At 35.8% G+C, this 16,265-nt stretch overlaps 2 protein-coding genes across 2 annotated transcripts; one reads left to right on the forward strand and one right to left on the reverse strand.

The window, feature by feature from the left end:
- Positions 1–329: 329 nt before the first annotated feature.
- Positions 330–11,995, reverse strand: LOC306874422 (DNA polymerase lambda-like). Its single transcript, XM_079424459.1, has 10 exons — positions 11,932–11,995; positions 11,600–11,731; positions 10,638–10,935; positions 10,350–10,473; positions 9,943–10,257; positions 9,523–9,696; positions 8,702–8,830; positions 7,329–7,497; positions 6,303–6,875; positions 330–1,633 (listed from the first exon to the last, which is right to left on the reverse strand). The coding sequence occupies exons 2-9, from the start codon at positions 11,706–11,708 to the stop codon at positions 6,514–6,516; spliced, it is 1,680 nt and encodes a 559-aa protein (XP_079280585.1). The 5' UTR covers positions 11,709–11,731; positions 11,932–11,995; the 3' UTR covers positions 330–1,633; positions 6,303–6,513.
- A 160-nt stretch (positions 11,996–12,155) lies between these two features.
- LOC306873534 (protein DPCD-like) lies at positions 12,156–15,766 on the forward strand. Its single transcript, XM_079422886.1, has 6 exons — positions 12,156–12,252; positions 12,511–12,591; positions 12,679–12,794; positions 13,931–14,064; positions 14,979–15,081; positions 15,418–15,766. The coding sequence occupies exons 1-6, from the start codon at positions 12,189–12,191 to the stop codon at positions 15,520–15,522; spliced, it is 603 nt and encodes a 200-aa protein (XP_079279012.1). The 5' UTR covers positions 12,156–12,188; the 3' UTR covers positions 15,523–15,766.
- Positions 15,767–16,265: the final 499 nt, after the last annotated feature.

Below are 16,265 nucleotides of genomic sequence, written 5' to 3' on the forward strand. Positions count from 1 at the left end.
CAATGCATATTACTAATCAAAAAATAAGTTTTTATATAATTTTGTGGTAGGAAATTTACAAAATATCTTCATGGTACATGATCCTCACTTAATACCCTAATGATTTTTGGCATAAAAGAAAAAAATATTATTTTGACCCATACAATGTATTGTCAGCTATTGAACATACCTTAAGACTGGTTTTGTGGTCCAGGGTCACATTTGCAAGAGTTGAAGTAATCCAACAATAACATGACAGAATTAGAACAAGGCCTAGGGTATACAGAACTTTTTGTGTGTGTGTGTGTGTGTTTAAAAATAAAATGCTGGACAGAAAGGTTTTTTTTTTTCAGATTGTTTAAAAATGCTGGATGTTTTTAAAACTTATTTCATGGGAGGATATTTAGCAGTTGGGTGAGGCAGTCATAGCTGTGCTTTATCATGAATAAAACACAGCTGTTAACCAATCAGAAGCGAGGACTGAAACTAGCGGTTTTATAATAAGACTTTTTTTCCAGAAAAGTGTTAGCCCCCTTCCTGATTTTTATCTTTTTTGCATGTGTGTCACACTATAATGTTTCAGATCATCAAACAAATTTATTAATCAAAGATAACACAAGTAAACACAACATGCATTTATTAAATGAAGGTTTTTTTTTTTTTTTTTTTTTTTATGAAGGGAAAACTAAATCCAAACCCACATGGCCCTGTATGAAAAAGTGTTTGGAACAGTGGTGGTGAACCTTCCCAGGAGTGGCCGGCCAACCAAAATTACCCCAAGAGCACAGCGACAACTCATTCAAGAGGTCACAAAAGACCCCACATCAACATCTAAAGAACTGCAGGCCTCACTTGCTTCAGTTAAGGTCAGTGTTCATGACTCCACCATAAGAAAGAGACTGGGCAAAAATGGCCATCCTCGTTAAACTTGATGTCGACACTGTCTCCGTAGTCGGCTAGACTGTCTTTGCTGCTGCGCTTGCTCTCGCAGATGGACTGCTGACTGATGGAGCACTTCTCCATATCACTGAAGGAGATACAGAGCAGACGCTTGGATTACAGCCGACCATGAAATAAGAGGGAACCGAAGGGAATCCTGTCAGATCGACCAAGCTTTGAGTTAAAGCACGTGCGGGTCGGCCAATCTGTTTTCGTCCATTAAAGTTAACCTTTTCAAATAACAATCGCAGTCCCGGACAGTGAGTGGCCTTAAATATGCGGGTAAAATCTGATTTTCTTCAGTTATTGTTAAAAAAAACAAGCTAGCAAACTTCATAGCTAGCGTTATTAGTAAAGCGGTCAGGGGAATCTTTCTGCCTCCACCTAAGCGCCGCCCACAGAGAAACATCACTATGTTTACTAACAGAAAAAGGGTCTATAGGAGATCAGAGGTGCGTATAAGAGATCGTTGGAGACTCACGTGATTATAGGAGATCACTGGAGACTCAGAGGTGAGATAGATCACTGGAGACTTGAGGAGAGTATAGGAGATCATTGGAAACTCAGAGGTGAGTATAGAAGATCGCTGGAGACTTGAGGAGAGTATAGGAGATCATTGGAGACTCAGAGGTGAGTATAGAAGATCGCTGGAGACTTGAGGAGAGTATAGGAGATCATTGGAGACTCAGAGGGGAGTATAGAAGATCGCTGGAGACTTGAGGAGCGTATAGGAGATCATTGGAGACTCAGAGGTGAGCATAGAAGATCGCTGGAGACTTGAGGTGAGTATAGGAGATCATTGGAGACTCAGAGGGGAGTATAGAAGATCGCTGGAGCCTTGAGGAGAGTATAGGAGATCATTGCAGACTCAGAGGGGAGTATAGAAGATCGCTGGAGACTTGAGGAGAGTATAGGAGATCATTGGAGACTCAGAGGGGAGTATAGAAGATCGCTGGAGCCTTGAGGAGAGTATAGGAGATCATTGCAGACTCAGAGGGGAGTATAGAAGATCGCTGGAGACTTGAGGAGAGTATAGGAGATCATTGGTGACTTGGAATGGAACGGGTAAGATTTTGATGAAGGTAAAATCACTTGAGGATCGTTTACAGTGAGATAGGAACAATAGAAATACGACTGACAGGATTAAATTGAACTTCTATATATGGACATAACTTTACAGAAATGCTTCAGTACAAAAATAAAAAATGCTGACAATTATTTTAAAAAAAAACCTATCCTTCAGTTTGTAAAAAAAAAAAAAAACATATGAAGTGTACATTAATTTACAATGGAAGCCTGTGCAGGACTTTGCATTGGAATAAACGTTAAAATTCATACAGTTTCAAAAGTATAACCATACTGTAAAACTTTTACACCTGAGTCTCCAGCAATCTCCTATATTTGCCTCGGAGTCTTCAACAATCTTCTATACTCACCTCGGAGTCCTAATTATTTGTCTGCTTTCTTAGCAGGGACCTGAGCAGTTCTGAGATTCTCCAGGATCAACACTTAGCTTGCTTGGAAGATAAACAGCAGTATACTGGTAAAGTAATATGGACTTTAAGGGTTAGCTCACCCTAAAATGATAACTGTTTTAACACTATGTAAAGATACTCTGAAAATGAATGTGATGTGTTGTTATTGTGTGTGTTCAGGCGTGGATGTTGGACAGCTCCATCAGCGATGAGAACAGACAGGCCATTGAGAGCATGCTGCTGGAAGAACAGTATCCTTCACTCTGATTAATTCTTATTTTGTTCATGTTTGTTTTTCACGTCCCATAATGATAAATGGATGTGAGCATTCATTAAAAGCATGTGGTTGTTTTTCTTAAAAGAAAAGGTATTATTTTGCCAGGAAAAAGCACCAAATGTGGAATGGACCAATGAGAAGACTAAAGTCAAAAAGTGAGCTCCCTTCTTTCATCCGTTTATGTTCATGAATATGTAAACACCTACGCAACCGTTCAGAAGTTTGGTGAATGTAAGTTTTTTTAAACACTAATATTCCAGCAAAAACACACAAAATTTATCAAATGACAGTAAAGACTTTTTACATTGTTACAGACATTTCATTTTTGAAGTAAATTCAGCTCTGCTGTCACAGTACTAAATTACATTTGAATTATTATATAAAACTTAAATTGGGAAATACTGCAAAGACGTTTGCCTTTTTAACACTATTAGCTAGACGGCGCATTCTTCTGCTGTGGAAACAAAAATTCCCTCCATCATTCGATGACTGGATGAGAGATGTTTTGAGCTTCATTCATTTGGAAAAAATTAGATATACATTAAAAGGCAACACTGGTATATTTTCTGAGATCTGGGATCCATTCATTACTTTTTTTTCCTGAATATGTCAGTACTTCCTCTAGAGTGTTTCAACCTAAGCATTAAGATGTTTTTATGATCATGGCTTGAATCTGGTTAGGAGTATGTGATTATATGTGTGGATACTTACATATTTATATGTATATACTTTCTAGCTGTAAGGTTCTGCTAGTGGAAGTATAAGCATACATTTGATAAATGGTTGAAATGTCTAAACTTTAATGCTCCAACACATGCTATATTCGAGACATTATGCTTGACATTCTTTATTATTACAATATGTATTGTGTTTTTTCTATTTTATTTTTGTTTTATTTAGTTTGATTATTTTATTTTAGTTTTTTTTTTTCTCCTCTAAGGGGTGGGAGTGAAAAATACTTTTTCATGATTCTCCTGTATCTGTATCTTGTTATTATTATGAAAGTTCAATAAACAGATTAAAAAAAAAAAAAACTTAGATTGAATTTAGATAGTTTTTTAGGCAGAGTTTGGCCGCAGGTGTACAAAGATTCCCAAACTAATCAGCATTAGGACAGCTCTACAGGTGAAGAGCTAGGCAGTACTTCAGAAATGAGGTATGACTTTAGCCCACTTCCACATTACTACATGAAAATCCATACGTACTTGGTTCAGATGTGTGTAGTGCTTTAAAATTAATTCATATATAAGGGAATAATTATAAATATAGACAACCAAGGGGGTATTTTTAAAATCTAAATTAAAAAAATAAAAATATATTTCAGAAGGAAAAACAATTAATTAAGAGCTGGGGGAAAAAGGCTGCAATTATTTAATAAAAAAAATACAGTAAAAACAGCAATATTGTGAAATATTATTACAATTTAAACTCTCTTCTATTTGAATATTTTTAAATATTTGTATTTTATTCTATTTTAAAGTGTCCAGTCTTCAATGTCACATGATCCTTCAAAAATTATTCTAGTATGCCGATTTGCTGCTGCTGCAAAAAAAAAAGTTTAATGTTAAAAACAGTTGTGCTGCTTAACATTTCTAAACTAAACTTTTCAGGAATCTTAGAATATAAAGTTTAAAAGAACAGCATTTATTTAAAATAAAAATCTTTTGTACAATTATAAATGTCTTTATCACATTGGATCAGTTTGGATTCAATTTTCCTTGCTGAATTAAAATGTTTTTTTTTTTTTTTGAATCTTCCTGATCTCATACTATAATGAGCAGTATAGCAGACTGTTTAATATGAGTTCCTGTTTTTCAACAAGCCTGATTAAAAACATCAATATGGATATTAAGAAATGTAAGACATGTTGATACCTCATTATAAGTAAAATGTATTCTTAATATTTTCTGAACATTGTATTAAAATAAATGGAGCTTAAAGAGTTTCTTTCAGTAAGAATCCCTTTATCATTGGTACTAGTAGTCATTTTTTTCCTCTTGTGCCCTCCTCTAATGTGACTTCAGACTCCACGTTGGTCTCCTCGATAATACAAGTACTTTATAATTTGGTGTAAGATATCTTGCTTTGTGAATGAAGGATATGTCCATACAAATAAACTTTAAGGTATCAATCATTGTATTGTCAGAAATGTCACAGAACAGAACCTTTTTTGACAGAAATGTTTAAAATGTGGTAAAACAAGAAATACAGATGCTGGAATTTGAAGACAGACAGGTTTAGTTTCAGAACAAAAATAAAATGTGTGTTTGTGTTACAAGTGAATCACAACGATTCAGTTCAATCAATTCCTTAAAGAGTCATTCATGATAATCAAATGTGTTGACAGAACTTACTAAAAGACTCCATAAAGAGTGTTTAAACATAAGTGTTTCCCCACAAATGACAACAAAGTGACCAAAGACTACAGAAAGTCATCAATACAGCCAATGACGTAATGTCCCCACTCGTTCTGTTGAGCTGCATGTTTTTTGTTTAGCAATGAGTTGACTTGTTCAGTCTATTGAACAACACGAGTTAATTCAATTTGTTCACAAAAGAGATCAGTTTAGTCTTAACTATTGTTCAGAATCGTAACACCAACTCATCAGTGAAGATCGTATCAGAATTAAAATTCTCTTCTATAGCATTCAAATATTGTTTGTGTTTTGAATCTTAAGTGAATCACTCTTTTTCCGTTAAATGATTTGTTCAAAAAAGACTAACAAAACAGTTCAGACAAGACTAGACTTCAGAGTTAGGTTGATCTGTTTGAAACTGTTCCATGAGCATGTGAAAAACAACCTTTTATGAGAGTTTATAATATTTAAATGGAAGCAAAATAAACAGGTGATATTACTGTATTGACCCGATTATAAGACGACCCCCCTTTTTCCACATGTACCTTTTGGAAAAAGGCTTTTTGAAAACCAAATCTTGTTGGGGTTTTTTCTCAGTAAAAATTTTTTTTCCAATTATTTTCATATTGCATACTTTTCCTATTTTAGTATGGTAAATAGCCTAATAAAATGTACCAACGATGACATTTAAAAATATACACTTTGTGATATACCATAAAAATAACAGGTAGCCCATCTGAATTATATAACATTTAAGCGATCCATCTCATAGTAGCCTACCAAAATTGTATTCTCAGTAGAAGTGAAATCTTATTGTTGTCTTCAAATCTGGGTACCATCTTACGTTTTAAAATCACTTACAGAGGAGGTTTGTTCTCATCAGGCTAACATGAGTCACGACGCTGTAAGCTTTTCTATTGTTGTGGGTGTATTACTGACGTCAAAGTCTAGACCAGGGATAGGCAACTTCGGTCCTGCAGAGTTTAGCTCCAGTCCTGCTCCAATTAATCAAACACACCTGCCTGTAACTTTCTAGTGATCTTAAAGACATTGATTAGCTTCTTCAGGTGTGTTTGATTAGGGTTGAAGCTAAACTCTGCAGGACACCGGCCCTCCAGGACCAAAGTCGCCTATCCCTGGTCTAGACCCTGAATACAAGACGACCACGTTTTTTCAGATGTATTTCCAAGAAAAAAAACACTTATATTCGGGTCAATACGGCTTTGAAGATAAAAGAAACAGTTAAAAACACGTTGAGGTGCCTTAATAATTTACATATTGAGTAATATACATCGAGGTAATGACATCTCTCATAAAAATGCATCCAATAAAAAGTTTAAGAACTTTGATACCATATGATGCAAATTAAAACAATTCTATAGTGCACTCCCACTTTAGAAATGTGATTAAAACAGCATGACTGCATATAGTTAAAATCATAGTGTTCTCATGTAAAGCATAGTCATATAATATGGATGTAGCCTTGTCACCAGTCTCGCTCATGTGGTTCTCTGTACGGTATGCTGAGGTGTTTGAAGACATCCTTCTCTGTCGGTGTGTGTAAAGGAGTTCCCGCCACCAGCTTCACACCACGCTGCCGCACCACAGCACAGTTCAGCGAGTGCTCTGATAGGCTCATGTTTTTGGTCTTAGCCAATGCCCTCATTGATCTGTTGAAGTGGGCGGAGCCAGTGAAGTACAGAAGAGCACATGCAAATTCAGCATAGGGCACTACAATGATGTCTAAACGCCTGTGGCGCTGTGAAGGGCCTGGAAGCCGGCAGATGCCCATGTACTTCTTCTGTTCACCATTGTCCTCATGGCTAACAAGGTCATCTGTAAGGAAACCTGGATGAGAAAATAAAAATAATAATATCATTAACATAATATCATCATAAACTACAATGACTGCAGAGGCAGACAGTAGTGAAGTATTCTCAGTACTTTTCAAGTGACTGTACTTTATCACAGTGTATGGTTTCATATTAAATATTATTTAATACTTACATTAGAAATTTACTACTTTCTTTTACTCATACTAAAGTAAGTCTTTGAATTACTTTTACTTAAAGTACTACATTTTTAATCGTAAAAAAAAAAAAAACAAACAACTTATTTATGTAGTGCAGTAAAAAAGTATGACATTATGCTCTGGAATGTAGTGAAATAAAAGTTTTCCAAAGAAAAACACTGAAACTACAGAGACTTTTTAAGTTTACTTGTGTAAAGTAAAAATACTTCAATGTGGATTTATTAAATCATATTCAAATGATTCTAAATTTCTCTGTTATATCAGCATACCACTCTGATGGAGGAGGTGCAACACTTTGCTGAAAACACCCTTGTGCGATTCTCCATCAGGGTGAGTGATGAGGACGTCCACATCTCCACACGTGCTCTTGCCCCTGCGGTATGAACCACACGCCATAACCACCAGCTGTGTGTCCACACTGTGAGCTGCCTCCTTCACCTGTCACTCACATAAATCATATTTTAGTTATGTCATTTACTTTGTTTATATGTTTTTATATAATATACACACACAAACTACTTTTTTTTTTTTATTACTACTTTAATAACAAGAATGCATTCATTTGATCAAACGTACCAGTTAAAACTTTGATGCGGTACTTTAATAATTTCTATTCATTAAAAAAAAAAAAAAAAATCAATTAATTCAATTAAAAATGATTTCTGAAGGCTCGTATGACTGCAGGAAATTCAGCTTTGCATCACTGGAATAAATTACATTTAAAAATATATTGCAATAGAAAAGTTATTTTAAATTGTAACATTTCACATATTTCTGTATTTATTGATTAAATAAATGTAGCCTTACTGAGCATATTTTCAGCACATTTTCAAAAACATTTATATAAATGTATATTATATACACTTATACATACATAAATTAGTGCTGTCAAATTGCATCCAAAATAAAAGTTGTCGCCTACATATTGTGTGTGTACTGTATATTTATTATGTATATTGTTTGACAGCAAGTATCGTATTGACAGCATGTTTATTGTTTTCTCCCCCTCTGGCATCTTTTTTGATTTTGATTTTTGAAAAAACGTGCATTTATGACTACAGAAAAGAATAACATTGATGATAAAAAGTTGTCAAGGTTTTTTATACCTAGCATTCCAGTAATTTAGAGCTGATATGCTTAAGGTAATAAGTTTACATGCTCTACATATCATTCCTGTCAAGCTAGGAAAGCACATGTTGCACTCATCTTCTTCTTCATCTGCCCTTTTTATCTATCTGTTAAGAGGAAAACAGTGAGACGTTCCAAGTAATAGTAAGAAAACAACTGGCTTGGGCCCAAGACTGTATAAGGGAGCTCAGTAGCTTCTGACTTATGAAGTGCCAGCTTTCAAGAGCTCCCACTCTTCCTATGGGACGACAGACTCACTAACAATCTCTGTTATGTCCATCAGCTGACCAAGGAAGATTGACAGTTTTGCTGCCGCCGACACAATTGTTTTTGTTTTTTTGATTGCTTGTCTTTTTGAAATTCAGGTTTTATTTATTGCTGTGAAAATCAAGTAGATACATTCTTGTTCTTCACAACCGGACAATGTTGTTATGGATGGTAAGAACAAAGAAAACCCCTTGGTTTAATTGCTTGTTCTTTACTGCAGGCCATTTTAAAAAAGGTGTGTACAAACCGTTTTCTCGATGGCATTTGCTTCACTTCTTGGCATCCGCTCAAGGAGGTCATCGTAGTGTTTTAGTCCAGTCCTTAGAGTGTGATTCAAAACCGCCTTAGTGCGAATATCCTCCAATGTGCGAAATCCCTTTGATAGTAAAGGAAATCAAATCATCCGTTTAAACTTGTAAAATATTATGGTTGTTGCCTAATATTACAGAATATGTTCCACAAAGTTTAAAGCTGCTGTAAATATTCTGCACCACTAATAATTAGCACCAAATATAATTGCCAAAAAAAATAGTTTCCCAAACATTTCCCATCTTAGCTTAGAAAGAAGGTTAAAAAAAGGGAGGGAATTTTCATAGTAGGGAAAGACATACTTTGGAAGAACTGTTTGATTACCAGCATTCTTCAAAATATCTTTATATATTCAGCATAAAGAAACTCGTACAGGTTTCAAACAACAAGGTGAGTAAATGATGATCAAAACATTTTTGGGTGAACTATCCCTTTTAATTCATTTTAACATTAATTTTAGCTAAATTTGTGGCCACATTGAACTACGGTAACTGAATCCCTCATTTTAGTTAAATTATGGCCACTTTGTATTAATTAACTCCCTCATTTTAGTTCAGTCGTGGCAGCATTGTACCAACTCGTTCCCTAAAACTGCTGCTTAATTTGTGGCCACAATATCTATCCCCCCCCGCTTCATGTGTGGGGCTCTATATAGTTTAACAAATCATTTTGCAGCACCCGACACATACATTTTTTTTTTCATACAATATTAATCTTAAATTAAACATTCAACTGCAGTTCCCTGTATAACAGTCTTACTTGTTGATACCACATCTGAGCTGTCTTGGCTCCAGCGCCCCAGATGTTAGTGAACATTTCAAGAACAGGCACCTCCTCCCCAATGTGATCCAGTTTACGCAAGTGCCCACTTTCCATGATTTCCATGATCTTGTGTGCCATGCGTTTACCGATGCCTGGGATCTTACATGCTTCCTATTAATAGATAGGGTTAAAAAAATAAAAAATAGTATATTTACTGTTATAAAAAAAAATAAAAAAAAAAATAAAAAAAAGTAATGTTTGTTATTAAAGTTTTTTTAATTTTTTTTTATCACTGAGGCATGCTTGAAACTAGTCATAATGTGCAAACCACCATGCAACTACAACCATATGTGCTCTACAAATAAGCACCTCAGTGAACCCCAAAACCTCTATGGACTCATCTGTATCTGAACTGACCTCATATGAAGTGATAGGCTTGTGGTAGCTCTTAAGGGCATTGATCGCTTTAGAGTAGCCCAGAGCTCTCCATTTATCGCCCGTGTGTGTATAGGCTTTGGCCAGCGGCTCCAGTTTGTCAGTAATGTGCTTGTTATGGTTCTCCCCTTTAGTTGTGGATGGTTGGGAACAGACCCACTTCCCAGACAAAACTGGATTCTCTGCCAAACTCTGAGTCGGGTTGCTTTCAGATGGGTGAACGCCACTGATCAAGGCCTCCAGATCGTGCGGAGATACACCATCTTCCTCATGGTGCGCCTTCTGAACCTCTGGCACCTGGAGTCACATTAAAAGCTCTGCATGAGGGGAAAAACAACTGATGGATCTTCCAGAAGGAGACAATTACATCCAATTCCAACCTTTCTTACAGTCTCTGTGAGATTTTCTTGATTTTCAAGGATTTTCATAGGATCCTGTGCTGCTGCTGCTGCTACATCTGGAACTGGGCTGACTGCCGTCTCATTTGACTCCTCAGCAAGAGCAACTGTGGAACTGAGATGTTCATTAAGAATTTATTTCTAAGCACTTTTGCACTGAATAAACAATTGCAAATTGATTCAAAAGTCAAACAAGTGTCTAAATACCAATGCAGTTTTACACATTCCTTAAATAAAACCTCAGGCAATGCCATGGGAATTAAGTCTCCAGTGCCTTACCTCTCAGGAGGAAGAAGGCTGTAGTCTTCAGGGTCTAGTAAACTTTTCTCACTGATGCAGGCACTCAACCAAGTGCATTTGACCAGATGAACAGCAGAGGGCAATCTTTCCACTTTCAGAAGTCTCAAAGCTCTCTTACAATCAACGGAATCATCAACAATGACATGTGTGCAGCTGGGAGAGAATGTGGAAACTACCTGTCCTCCATTCTGGGTGACCTGCCGATGGAAAATATCACACCTGGCTTTCCCTATACCAGCTGGAACTATGTATATTTTGGTTCCTTGGAAAACTGTACCTAAGAAAAAGCAAAGACATTTAAAATACAACCACTAATACTATACTTGATTGGGCTGCATGAAGAAGATTGTGAGGAGGAGGAGATCAATTCTAACATGACAAATAATACTTTAAATTCATTTTTTAAATGCATTGGAATCAGCAGTTAAAATTGACAGTCTCAAATAATATATATATATATTTGAGAAATTGTGCTTTGTTTTAAACCAATAACATTCCTTTAAATTTTCAAATGCGCCTCAGTCACAGAAAACTGTGTTGTTCACATAAATTCATAACATAAAATTCAGGAAGTATCTGAATACTGTGTTTTCTGAACAGGACTGCATTTCCCAAGAGATTATTGATTATACATGCAATTTGCATAGGAATGACTACACAATAGCTGTATATTTCAGTATTGACAGAAACTAGATTATTACTTATAAATCATGATGTATGTGTGTAAAAAACTTGATAACATTATAGGTGGATCTTAAAGAACAGTACAAACTAATAAAAGAATAGAATAAAAAAGCAGTTCGTGACCCCTTTGAAAAGCAACAGCACTTCACCACTCATGCAAGAATGCATAACTGGAGGATCAAACTGTAAAATATGGTGCTTTTCTCTGAAACTGCCCTTGTTTTACTCAAGTGTGTTTTAGAGGGAGAATTATGTACCTGTTATTGGTCCAGAAGGCGTCTTCTTGAGGGGAGGCGCGTCCTTCTGCTCATTAGGCCTGGGTCTCTTTACTTTAGGGAAGGCTTTCAGGATGCCATGACCCTCCATTCCGGTCAGGGAAAGGAGAGGAGCTTTTAAAAACAAAATGACTGATCAGTAGGCTTCAGAATACAGCGATCTACAGCAGAAGCCTTCATAAGACTGCTGTCCCAGACAAGGAAGCGACTGAACAGATCGTTACATTACAAAGTATATTCAACAATGCATACCTTTAAACTCATAGTCATATTGTAATAGTAACTTAGATGACTTAAAAACACCACAGACATACCTCTTCCAGCACCTCTTTCTAAGAACAACTCACGAGTGTTTTTAAACGGATCAACTTCCGGGTCAGATCTGGCACTACTGACGTTTTTAAAAAATTAAACTTTATTCTTTTTACTTATTTTTAATACGTTCTTGTTTGTTATATTTGTTAGAATTACATATATTGTTGTATATAAAGTTGGCAAATCATTAAAAAAAATACGTTGCCTTGGCAACCTCAGGCGTGGGATTGTTTGAGGAAATGAAACCGCGTGAAGCATGGCTGTTCAACACTGGGCAGACACTCTCAGGAAAGCCAAGAAAACTGCATTAATATCTGATGGTGACGCATATATCTTCTCTATTATTTTTAGATTAGTCAATTTGTATGTGTATTTACGCTGGCAGTCGTGTTAATAGGCTTGCTAATAGGATTTATACGACGTAGTAAATTGCTACACGCTAGTAGCAACGGGACCTATGCGAAACATCATAAAATTACCAGTTAAAAGAATTATTTAGTTGAATGATTTAATATTGTTCAGTGTATGCTAAAGTATGATTTGAAAGCCGCTTTTTATAGGCCTTTCTTTCTTATTAGGGAAAAGGAACGTTCATTATCTGTTTGAGGATGGCAGTGAGATTGCTGAGGAGTACGACCTGAAAACAGATGAACTTGTCTGCAAGTCATTTTACTTTTCTGGTTTTACCTAATTAAATCGCATGCTAATTCAAATTTGCATTTCGTAATTATTTTATTTTTCTTTAGTGCGAAAGTGGCGACATAAAAGCACTTTTGGAGGCCAAGGACAGTGGACATGGGAAGTTGGCGAAACAAACCCAAACGGTGTTACCTCAGATTTAATAAAAGAGAGCAGTTTAAATGTAAGGTTACTATTTTACTTTCTTCCTGAGTAGATGGTGATGTTCTTAATCTGTTTCTAATGATTAGTGTTGTAGTCAAAGCCACCTAATCCGAGACCAAGACCATACCAGCACTGCTCAAATTCATCTAAACGATCCACATTTACTGCCTGAGAAATGCCTTATTTTTAATAATTATATACAATAATAAGACACTTACAGAGCTGCTACAAATCAAATGAAATCTCTAACAATACAATTCAGCTTCGCACTGCAGTGGTGGCACAGAAGCTGCGTCTGAATTGGTACAATTACTAATGCATAAATAATGTTGAAAATAATGTTTTAAAACAACAACAATTATTTAATTATAATTATATTATAATATAAAATTCCACATCTCATTCACTCAAGCACTTAAACTCTCAATCACTGTTTTTTGCAACAATATCTTGAATTTTGTGGGTGTATCTATTCATTTTGATGGCATTTTTTGACACAATCCCTCATTAGTTTCTGAACCGGTATAGCAGTATAAATCAGTGGTTCTCAGCCAGGGGCCGGGGCCCAATATGGGGCCTCAACAAACTTCCAAGATGACTTAAAATTATTTAAAATAAGACAAAACAAGCATTAAAATGAACTAAAACAGGTCAAATTCTAAAATATGTCTTGGTATTTAGTTATTGTTATAATGAATATACAGCTTTCTAGTCATGCTAAGCTATAGAATATTTTGGGTGAGTGGAGGGGGGCCTTCAAATATTGTTGTGGAAAATAGGGGGGCACTGAAGTCAAACATTTTGAGATCCAATGGTATAAATCAAAGTATTTATATTTGTTATTTAGTTTTTGAAATAGTTATTGATTGCATTTGAAGCAGGAAGTTTTACATTCAGTCACATTAGTGATGGTTGTAAATAAATCAGACAATGTACCGGCAATTTAGTGATATCCCTGCAGTTGTGGTCTTGACTGGTCTTGAAATAAAATCCCGAGTCCTCTTAGTCTGAGACCAAGACAAGACCGAGTATAAATGTGGTCAAGACCGAGACAAGACCAAGACCATCAAAAAATGGTTTTAAGACCGGTCTCAAGACCAAGACCGGTCTCGAGTACTACAACACTAATAATGATGTCTCTTTTTATGCACACAGCCATTGTTCATGCGTAAGGACACAAAGACCAGCTTCCAATGGCGGATACGCAATATTTCTTACCCTATAGAAGTTTACAGTGTGTCAGCAGAACCGACGGAAAGATGTTGTGTCATCCGAACCTCAAACAAAAAGTTAGTTATTTAAAATTTATATAAACCATTGGAAAACCCCACTGGTGTTGATTGTGGATTATGCATTGAGTGTTTTAGACTAATTTAGTGTTTATTTGACTATATTTTATGTGGTCAGGATGCCTGGTTGAATTGGACAAAGAATCACTTTTAGTTTTTAAAGTGGGCAGTTAATAGTTCACCCAAAAATGAAAATTTGCTGAAAATGTAGTCACGCTCATGCCATCTAAGATGTATATGTGTTTGTTTCTTCATGGGAATAGATTTGGAGAAATGTAGCATTACATCACATGCTCACCAATAGATCCTCTGCAGTGAATGGGTGCCGTCAGAATGAGAGTTCAAACAGCTGATAAAAACATCACAGTAATCCACAAGTAATGCACACGACTCCAGTCTGTCGATTAACATCTTGTGAAGCAAAAAGTTGCATGTTTATAAGAAACAAATCCATCATTGAGTTGTTTTTAACTCGCTTCTGGCTAAATCATGAGTCCATAATCCATAATAACGCTTCCTCCAGATAAAAAGTCATCTTGATGTCACTGCTTACAAGCCAGAGTAGTCCAAAACAATTGTAAACAAAAATGTGGGTGGATGTGAGAGGACAACAGGGTATGGGCTTTTTCACTGACTTTTTCACTGGGCTTTTCACATCACAAGACGTTTATAAATTGATCTTAAAACTGGAGAAATACAATAAACATATCAAATCAAATGTGTCTAAAAAGGCAACTTCTGCTTATAAATCATCTTTCTTTTTTGTCATACCAAGTGAAAAGTGTAATGATGAACAAATTGTTTAGTGACAATAGCTCTGCAGTAATCCTATAGGTGGCACTGTTGAGCTAGATGGAAGATGGATGGCCAGTCATGAGGAACATTCTCTCGTTCTTCTTCTCCTCATTTCCCAGGTATTATAAGAAGTTCAGTATTCCAGATCTTGACCGTTGCCAGCTGCCTTTGGAGAGCGCAGCCTTGAGTTTTACCCACGCCAACAACACTTTAATCATCAACGTGAGTGAACTCTCACCGCTAGTCTCACTTAATCACTTTCTCTAAGCTCTTTCTGTAGTGTATGGTATGTATTCACAGTTTTTTCCACACGATGTAGAGGAAATTTCCCTTTTGCGTGGATCTGAGACCAGGTTGCCAAAGCCCTAATCCTAACTAAGAGAGCACACAAATCTGGTCTCGGATCATCAAAAGGGCAACTATGCCGTCACTTTTTATAGGTTCACCTAAGTAGAGAAGGTTGGACTGAACTGCTCTCACCTCTGTCGTCTGCTCCAGTACTCAACTATTTCATCCAGCAATGGATTTTATATGGAGTTTCTCTCACTTTTGTTGTAGTACAAGAAGCCCAAGGAGATTTTAACACTGGAACAGGAGCTGCTTGGGGAACTGAAGAAACTGAAGGGGACAAGTGAAGGAGATATTGACTGTAAAACTCAGTGAACAGCCATAGATCCCGAGCCTTTGCATTATTGTATTTGTCTGGCTGTTATTCTTCACATTCATGTAGACTTACTCTCACGTTGGCATGTTTCTGTCACCCTTGTGTGTCCAAGCAACTCACTTTCAATGTGCGTTATTTTTTTTTTTCTTTCAATGTAAAATTCCAGATGTTATGCTTATTGATGTTCCTTCTGTACAATTGTTCTTTGAGTCTAAATAATACATTAAAATAAAAATATATTATTATTATTATTAAAATTATCATCAGAAGTTTGCTTTATTCCAGCTATTTCCACACTATAGCTAAAAAAAATCTAAAGATTTAATCATAAAATAATTATAGCAGATGCATAGGAAATAAAAAAATAATACAATGAAAGAAATAAAAAATAATCTTTAAAAAACACATTAAAAACAAAAAGAAAAGAAAAAATATATAAATAAAATGTTACAGTACAATCGGTAGCATGCAGCAAATGTAAAGCATTCCAGTAAATGTACAACTAAAGACAATTGAAGCAAATTCTTAAAATGACAACTTATGCATCTAACAGTTGGACAGTTGCATAATTATTAGAGATTCATCATCAAATTTCTATTACATGAAGGTTACTAACCTTGAGCCTCTATATGCTGTAATTACTGCCATCTCGACTCATCAGTTTTCCTGAAGTGCATCGTGGGAAAATTAAACATTTCCTTCATCTGGGTTCCTTGATTTTATCTGTATTCACCTCATGTTT

This window comes from Barbus barbus (assembly GCF_936440315.1).
Source record: "Barbus barbus genome assembly, chromosome: 8".
In the NCBI taxonomy this organism is placed as follows: domain Eukaryota; kingdom Metazoa; phylum Chordata; class Actinopteri; order Cypriniformes; family Cyprinidae; genus Barbus; species Barbus barbus.